Here is a 9,432-nt window from a genome sequence, read left to right as displayed (position 1 = left end):
TTTTTGTTAAAAATCTAATAACATGAAAACTCTGGACATTTTTCATACTTGGTTTATAATTTATGTCAGTGTCACTAAAACGATGATAACTTTTCTGAACACATTTAACATTTGTTTTACAGAAAAAAATTACACAGTCCTTAACCGCTAGAGCGCCAAAAGTTACATAGTGCTGCTTTAAATGTGCAAGGCTTCCGGTCTCATCCGCTTTAGCTGTACAACAACAGTCCGATATGCTGCTCGGCATTGCAAACTGGTATTTATTGTTATATAAGCTACGTTTAATTTATTATCGTAGTCATGAACACATTGGTTTGTAAAGCAAATTACATGATAAAAACTGTAATCTAGATTACATATTGTAGGTAATCTGACTACTTTTTAGATTACTTTTGGATTACTTTAAAAATATAAAAAATATATTTGATATAAAAAAGCAAAGAGAAAGAAAATACATTTCATTTTTTGATATAAACATTAAGCATTAAACCATTGGTCTCAAACTCAATTCCTGGAGGGCCACAGCTCTGCACAGTTTAGCTCCAGCTCTAATCAAACACACCTGATCCAGCTAATTAATCTTAGTCTTCAGGGTCACTAGATACTTCCAAGCAGGTGTGAGTTGGAGCTGGTTGGAGCTAATTACTAATTAAATCATAAAAATGTCAAATTATTTAAACACTTGAACACTAAAAAACAGAAATATGTAATTTGTTTACCTGCATGTCAATGTTACCATTAAGTGGCATTGAACAGTAAACATGCCAAGTGTTTTTAATTATTGAAATACATTCAAAGTTATTTACACAACATTTGTGAATATAGTTAAAGCTAAGGAAAAAGGAAGAATTAGAAAGAATCAATAATTTATGAATGATTGTGTGAATAACATGTAATCATGTAATCCATTAAAAAGTAACTGTAATCTAATTACGAGCATTATGTAATATACTCTTAATTACGAGTTCTTGATTCTTGGAATTTGATTACATAATCCAGATTACATGTAATCAGTTACTACCCAGCTCTGCTGCTCAAACTTCACACAAATAGTAGCTTACTTCCACATTGCAAAATAAAGTAATGCTTCTGTGGAATCATTTGTAAAATCCAGTAACACAAGGACAATAAATTGTAACTCACAACAAACAATCCATCAGGTCAATTTTTCTTAGTCATTAAAGGGAAAGTAAGTTTGGCAGCCTCATATTAGAAATATGTAGATAGGCTAGGTCTAGATGGTCAACTAGTGAATTAAGCACTCGACTAGTCGATTAATCGGTTTGAACCATTATGCTGTAACTGTGTGAATATTATCGGATGGCCTGGGCCTTCTTCTGCGGCACGTCTTCATGATATTTACATCGTAGATAGCGAGCGAAGGCTTGTCGATAAATCTCGTTGAAAAGGGTGTAGATCAGAGGATTCACTCCAGAGGAGATATATCCCACCCAGACAAAAAAGTGAATGAGGTTATAGAGATGCTCGCTGCAGTTGTCCTGACAGACGGCGATCAGCACATTGGTGATGAAGAACGGACACCACATGACCAGGAAGAGAAAAAACACAATCCCCAAGACTTTGGAGGCTCGTTGCTCATTGTTCAAAGCTTGAATCATGCCTCGTCTGCCTTGGCCTCGTGGACCTTGTGCAGACTTGTTAGTGGAGGACTTACTGTTAAGCAGACTCGTGTCACTTGTCTGCACAGAAGAACGTTTGGAGTGGCTCTTGCTCTCTTGCGGGAAGGAAGCGCTGTGCCTCTGGAGATCACGGAGAGTGAGGTAATAGCAGACCACCATGATGACCAGAGGAACGAAGAAGGCCACGGATGAGCCAACAAGGACGAACCGAGGCTCGTTCAGGGTGCAGGTGCCGTTCACAAACACCTTCTGCTTGTCCTGGAAACCCAGTACTGGAATGGGCAGCGACAACACTGGAAGAAACAAAGCAAGAAGAATGAAGGATCAGCTCAGAAAGCATGTTTTAATCCATCGCATCCCACCGGTTACATTAGTGACCGAAATTTAGTTTGGAGGGAATTTGAAGTATTTTATGCAGAATTTTAAACTAAATGAAAGTGGAGACTGTCGTGATTTCATGTGTGAAGAGTAAACCCACTGAAAGCCTGACCCACTGAAAAAAGTCAAAGCTGACAGATACAATTTAATACATATAATGGTCTGTTATTGATTTATAACACATAACCATGTAAGTGAGTTTCATTATAAAACTGCTGATTTCAAAATGTTAAATAAAGCTTAAAAATTTATTCTTGGTTTATCAATGTCATTTTCCCTCACAGTTAGCAAAAATATTAAATTATGCTATATTATTTTTTGGTCAATTTGTTAGTGCACTCTAAAAAATGCTGGGTTAAATATAACCCAGCACTGGGTTAAAAAGGGACAAACCCAGCTATTGGGTTGTTTTGACCCAGCTATTGGGTTGTTTTGATCCAGCTATTGGGTTGTTTTGATCCAGCTATTGGGTTGTTTTGATCCAGCTATTGGGTTGTTTTGATCCAGCTATTGGGTTGTTTTGACCCAGCGGTTGGGTTCAAAACATCCCAACCAGTGGGTCAAAACAACCCAACCGCTGGATCAAAACATCCCAACCGCTGGGTCAAAACATCCCAACCGCTGGGTCAAAACATCCCAATAGCTGGGTCAAAACAACCCAATAGCTGGGTCAAAACAACCCAATAGCTGGGTCAAAACAACCCAATAGCTGGGTCAAAACAACCCAATAGCTGGGTCAAAACAACCCAATAGCTGGGTCAAAACAACCCAATAGCTGGGTCAAAACAACCCAATAGCTGGGTCAAAACAACCCAATAGCTGGGTCAAAACAACTCAACCTCTGGGTCAAAACAACCCAATAGCTGGGTCAAAACAACCCAATTGATTCAGAGTTCAGCGTTCAAATTTTAAAAAATTGACCCTTATGACTGGTTTTGTGGTCCGGGGTCACATATATCAAAGTGTGTTTATACAGACTTGTGTGTAAAAGATCAGACAAAGTACTGAGTGAAAATTAAAAAAAATATATTTGCAGTGGTTGGGATGTTTTGAACCCAACCGCTGGGTCAAAACAACCCAATAGCTGGGTTTGTCCCTTTTTAACCCAGCGCTGGGTTATATTTAACTCAGCATTTTTTAGAGTGTGGGTCTAACTGATCAATTTAAAACTGCCTGAATAAATCTAGACGTTTTTAAAAACTTTTTTTTTTAATATAGAAAAAGAATGCCGTTTGTTTCACTGTGCAATCCAGGGACTTGTGTTCAAAGCATAAGTTTACTATGTAATACCAAACCAAGGGCACAGGTAGAACGCAAGCCAGATCTGAAATGAAAAGATACAATGACAGAATTTTAGTGCGAGGCATAAAAGTATTTGCATGACTGGCAAAAACAAGACAACAGCCAAGTGTCTGAGGTCATTGCAGAACTAGATATTTTGTTGAACAATGGCAATAATAATAAATTTAGCAATTCTGTTTTTCAAATCTTCCATTACTGTGTAACACCTAACTTTTTGATGCTACATAAAGATTGAGGGACCACAGAGACTGATTCATTTCAGTGAGCCATGTGTATTAAAGACATACTGTGAGCCACACATTCATATCAACAAGTCCAAACATTAGCATATAGAGTCTTCCAGAGTTGAGGAAACATCAATTAAGTCCACCAAGTCCATCAGTTCATAGATATGACCATAAGTAGCATTTTGTCACAGTGAAATCAGTCTTTAAAGTGGAAAATATGAGACCAGCAGTCCTTAAATGAAGCAAGGAAGAATCGGAACCAGCAAACAATTCATCCGTTTGTTGATCATAGAATAAGATGAGTAGATGTTTGGATGAAGACAATTAGCCCCTTTTTGTCTAGGTCCTGTTTATATCTGTGCTGTTTCCTCTCTCATACAAGAACCCTCTGCATTTAAACAAACATACAATCAACACGTGTTTAGTATTAACCCCTAACAGAAAGCATATTTACAAACTCTACATACATACAAAACAATGCCTTACTTACATTTGAGAGCAAGAACAAATTGTTCCTCAAATCAGGGCACCAACAAAGGACAGCAAAGGTGAAGACATTCCATGTGCTTAGCACACTACTTCCTGCCTAATGCTACTTCTTTACCCCCTTTTAGGCAAATGAGCAACTCAGAATACAGAGCGCCCCCTAATGATTGGTATAGCTATAACATGCAAAGAACTACTGGGAACAAATGTGACAGTAAAACTGTTACAACTGGTGCAGAAATCTTACAAAGCAGCTTTAACTTGGCAGTATAGAGATACTACAAGATGAGGTCACATGCATGGGCTTGACTTTGTTGTTTGCTGGTTGTGACCTTATTATATAATTAGGTTAAGCATAAATACATTTTAATTTTCATTGCGTAAAATCACTCTAAAAAACAAACAAAGGTTCTTTATTGGCATCTGTGGTTCCATGAAGAAACTTAAACATCCATGGGACCCTTCATTATACAAAATATTCCTGTTCTTCAAGTTAAGAAAAAAAGGTTCTTTAAGGAATTGTTCACTGAAATGTTCTTCTATTGTATTGGTATTGATGTAAAAAACAAAACAAAACTAACCTTTATTTTTAAGAGTCAGAGATCAGTGCTAGAGCATTTGCTCATTTCAGGTCAAAAGAGAAATGGGCAAAAAATAATTGAAATGAACATTTCTATAGCACACTTTTTTGCACTCATCTGTGTGCAGACTGAAAACAGCCGCCTGCAACAAACACTCAGCTTAAACATTAAGAACAACAAATTCTAGCATTGGTTCGCTACTCATTATAACACATCCTAAGATGATGAAAACTCTTGACCAAGAACAGCAGATCCTTCTTCTGGATTAGGTAAATGCATGGCTGCTTCAAAATTAGCCTTAGAGAAAAGTGAGACATTATGAGACATAGATGGTCACATGTCACTAACATGGTGCAATATTGCAACTTATTTAACTACAAAATATTTATAAAAAGAAATGCCTATAGGGTTGGTGGGTGTTAAGTACAAAACCATAAGAAGAGCTGTGCAGAAAGATCAAGCTGTATGCATCAGAAATGCTAAATACATAATAGGGTTGGAATGCTGACTGTGACGGAGGGCCTGATGCAGCAGTAGTCGCTTCTCCTGTCAGTTCCTGTTAGTGCTGTGTACTCTCTAAGACATCAAGCAGAGTCTGTGATGCCCCGGGAAGCACACAGAAACAGGGTCAGAGCACTTGCCTGACTGCTCACATTATTGCTCATCATGCTAAACGAGTGGAGGAACAGCTGCAACATCCTGCAACCTAATCGAGCAATGTTTTTCAGATTCAGAAGCTGCTGATGTTTTCAGCTATAAGTCTAGAGCAGGGTCGAGCAAGATCAATACCACGACCTGTAGGGTCACAATACTATAAAAAATTATAGCAACTACTAATCTGTACTCTGTTTATAAATTGATTTGTAAACCATTCCCTCATTACAACAATTTGTGTGCAGAGGTTTGTAAACTGATCCCAATTTAGCAATCTGAAAAGTTATGAAAAAAACATTAATCACCTGTACACTGGGGGGAAAAAATGGTGTAGAAACTTTACAAATAAATGGCAAATAACACACTGAACTAAATGTGAATTTTTTAAGTAGAAAGACTGAGATTGTATTTTTCTTGTAAATCATAGTCCAATAATTTTTGTTTTATTTACAACTTGTAAAACACGTTCAATGCAGCATGGCAACTTCGATTGCTTTTTGTTACAGAATATATTTTCATTTATGAACGTAAAAGTGCAGCACAAATTGTAATGAGAGCGAAAGGGAGTTGTAAAGAGACTGATGAAACATCACTCTTGGAAATGTGTTCATAATGGCGTCTGTTTTTCATCAGGCAAATGGAAGAAGCAGTATTTCTGTATTTCACACTTGTTTAGTCACTTCGGATAATGAATAAATTGGAATTGATTAAATGTCTTTATTTTAAGTCATTAAAAGGAAAATCTAAATTTTAATTGTAACCAATGGTAAGATCATATTATATCAGAAATGGTATCTACACGACATTTTAAATAAACAATTAATAGTTATAAATAATGAGGTTATAAATAATAAATAGCTATAAATAATGAGGTATATAAAGCTATAATATATAAAATATTATAGCTTTATAACATATAATGCTATAATATATTAATATAAAGCTATAAATAATGAGGTTTAAAGGGACAGTTCACCCAAAAATGAAAATTCTGTCGAGTTTGTGGTTTTTTTTGGTAGGGTTACATAGGGGCAGAAAATTCCTGTAAACTTTCCGAAAATTCCGAAAATTTTCTGAAAGTTTCCAAAAAGATCCTTCCAAGTTTCGAAAATGTCTGGATTCTGTGATTAAAAGTGAAGCGTGTCATTTTTCAATGCTAAAATACTTTTTTCCTTTCCCAGTTTAATTTTGGAAGGTTGAAAACTGTGGCACTATTTTTTATTTTTATTTAAATTTTTTTTTTTTATCCAGACAACGACAAATTAAATGTGGGTTCATTCATTCAAACAATCATTCTTGCCATTTCAATTAAAGATTGACTTCATCTGTGGTATTAAAGGAACACTAATTTTCCAACTCCCCTAGAGTTAAACAGTTGAGTTTTACCGTTTTCGAATCCATTCAGCCGATCTCCGGGTCTGGCGGTAGCACTTTTAGCTGTAGCTTAGCATAGATCATTGAATCTGATTAGACCGTTAGCATCTCGCTCAAAAATGACCAAAGAGTTTCGATATTTTTCCTATTTAAAACTTGATATTACGCATGATATTACGCAGCACCTGATAGGTTTATTGGAAGTTACCTAGCTGGGACTATTTTCATGCGCTGCGTAATATCATTGCGCCTGCTGCACCCATGGTACGGCAGCAAAGTTCCTTGATTATTACGCCGGAATTAGAGTATAGTTCCTAGCCATATCAGCCTAGAAAATCGCAACTTTTCATTTTCCGTCGGTCTTAGTACACGATGTAACTACAGAAGAGTCAAGTTTTAAATAGGAAAAATATCGAAACTCTTTGGTCATTTTTGAGCGAGATGCTAACGGTCTAATCAGATTCAATGATCTATGCTAAGCTAAGCTAAAAGTGCTACCGCCAGACCCGGAGATCGGCTGAATGGATTCGAAAACTGTAAAACTCAACTGTTTAACTCTAGGGGAGTTGGAAAATGAGCCTATTTTCAAAAATAGTGGAGTGTTCCTTTAAGGCTTTATTCTTGTTTTCTTTTAAGCCTGGTGAAGGCCTGTGTTCTGAAATGTGTTGACTTGGGTCATTAACCACAATGTTATCTTCTGTAACTCTGAATTGGATGCTTAATTCTCACCTATAGAAATGGTCCAGACAGAAATGATTTTGATCATGGTCTTGCGAAGTGTGTTGCCGCGGCTGTATTTGATTGGATTACGGATGCCTATATAGCGGTCCAGAGAGATGGCGCACAGGTGCATGATGGAGGCTGTGGAGAAAAGCACATCAAGGAAGATCCACATGGGACACAGCAGTTCAGGGAGAGGCCAGGAGTGATCTGGAAACAGACAACAAGAGGAGATGTTTCAGAGACACAGGCACAGACTGATAGAAGTAGAGCTGAGTGTCTGGTCCTTTTAACAAACCGTGGTAACACACACACACACACACATATATATATATATATATTGCATAAAGACATTTAAGCCCATCCAATGACAATCAAGATTTTTCTTTATGATTTATTTTTATAACCGTAAGAAAACTATTACTGTTATGAGAATGAGAATTTTTCAGACATTTCTTGACAGCTTTTGTGAGACTCATCCATTTTCATTTTCAAGTGTGCACCTGAAATGTAAATTCATGTACAGGTAGGTTTGTTTCCTTTAAAAAAAAAAAAAGGATAGTACTTACTGTAAAGAATACTAATTAGTGAGGCTGGCATAACTAGGAATCCCACCAGCATGTCTGCCACGGCCAGTGAGCACAGAAAGTAGTTGGTGGCATTGTGCAGTTTGCTCTCGATGGACACGGCCATAATTACCAGTATATTCCCCGCAACAGTAAAAAATATAATGGCCAGAATGAAAAGGGCTGGCCAGTTCTTCCCCGTAGGTTGTGTGTCCTCTAATTCTGGGAGGTTGGATTTGAAATAGCTGTGGTTGAGGTCCAAAGAGACATTCCAGGGAAGAGTAACGTTCAATAAGGCCATTGTGGTAGAAGTAAAACTGAAGTCTGATAGGGCTCTCAGCAACTGTCAGTGTTGATTCTGTGCAATCAGTCTCAGGTGTCAACTGACTTCAGGCCGTCTTTGTTAGAACTGCTTACTCTTGTGGTTGTGTGTCCTACACCTAAAACAGACGGAAATACTGGTTAGACAGACAGACAGACAGACAGAGATATTTAAAACTTGACTCTTCTGTAGTTACATTGTATACTAAGACCGACGGAAAATGAAAAGCGATTTTCTAGGCCGATATGGCTAGGAACTATACTCTCATTACTTCTATACACCAATGCAAGTTGTATAAGCGCTGAAATTGATGAAACCTCACCAAAAAAACACTAATACAACAAAATATAAACATCAGTTTATACTTATTTCTGATTAATAAGTATTAATTTATCTTCCGGCGTAATAATCAAGGAACTTTGCTGCCGTACCGTGGGTGCAGCAGGCGCAATGATATTATGCAGCGCCTGAAATCAAGTTCCTTGATTATTACACCGCAATGAGAGTACCATATCGGCCTAGAAAATCGCAACTTTTCATTTTCCGTCGGTCTTGGTACACGATGTGACTACAGAAGAGTCAAGTTTTAAATAGGAAAAATATAGAAACTCTTTGGTCATTTTTGAGCGAGATGCTAACGGTCTAATCAGATTCAATGATCTATGCTAAGCTAAGCTAAAAGTGCTACCACCAGACCCGGAGATCGACTGAATGGATTCGAAAACTGTAAAACTCAACTGTTTAACTCTAGGGGAGTTGGAAAATGAGCCTATTTTCAAAAATAGTGGAGTGTTCCTTTAAGGCTTTATTCTTGTTTTCTTTTAAGCCTGGTGAAGGCCTGTGTTCTGAAATGTGTTGACTTGGGTCATTAACCACAATGTTATCTTCTGTAACTCTGAATTGGATGCTTAATTCTCACCTATAGAAATGGTCCAGACAGAAATGATTTTGATCATGGTCTTGCGAAGTGTGTTGCCGCGGCTGTATTTGATTGGATTACGGATGCCTATATAGCGGTCCAGAGAGATGGCGCACAGGTGCATGATGGAGGCTGTGGAGAAAAGCACATCAAGGAAGATCCACATGGGACACAGCAGTTCAGGGAGAGGCCAGGAGTGATCTGGAAACAGACAACAAGAGGAGATGTTTCAGAGACACAGGCACAGACTGATAGAAGTAGAG

General features: G+C 37.5%; 2 protein-coding genes across 2 annotated transcripts in view; both read right to left on the bottom strand.

Annotated features, from left to right (window-relative positions):
• LOC107742444 (5-hydroxytryptamine receptor 2A-like) overlaps positions 1–813 on the bottom strand; it is a 4,374-nt gene extending 3,561 nt beyond the window's left edge. Inside the window, exon 1 of the mRNA XM_016555411.1 lies at positions 807–813. Within this exon, the coding sequence (XP_016410897.1) occupies positions 807–813 (7 nt within the window). The remainder of the gene's footprint in view (positions 1–806) is intronic.
• Positions 814–1,302: 489 nt separating this feature from the next.
• LOC107742462 (5-hydroxytryptamine receptor 2A-like) lies at positions 1,303–8,363 on the bottom strand. The gene is made up of 3 exons (XM_016555427.1): positions 7,932–8,363; positions 7,372–7,572; positions 1,303–1,933 (listed from the first exon to the last, which is right to left on the bottom strand). The coding sequence occupies exons 1-3, from the start codon at positions 8,227–8,229 to the stop codon at positions 1,314–1,316; spliced, it is 1,119 nt and encodes a 372-aa protein (XP_016410913.1). The 5' UTR covers positions 8,230–8,363; the 3' UTR covers positions 1,303–1,313.
• Positions 8,364–9,432: the final 1,069 nt, after the last annotated feature.

Source organism: Sinocyclocheilus rhinocerous, unplaced genomic scaffold (genome assembly GCF_001515625.1).
Source record: "Sinocyclocheilus rhinocerous isolate Xijiao unplaced genomic scaffold, SAMN03320098_v1.1 scaffold1427, whole genome shotgun sequence".
Lineage (NCBI taxonomy): Eukaryota > Metazoa > Chordata > Actinopteri > Cypriniformes > Cyprinidae > Sinocyclocheilus > Sinocyclocheilus rhinocerous.
The sequence above is the reverse complement of the archived record's forward strand: the minus strand, read 5'-3'. Positions and strand labels throughout refer to the sequence as shown.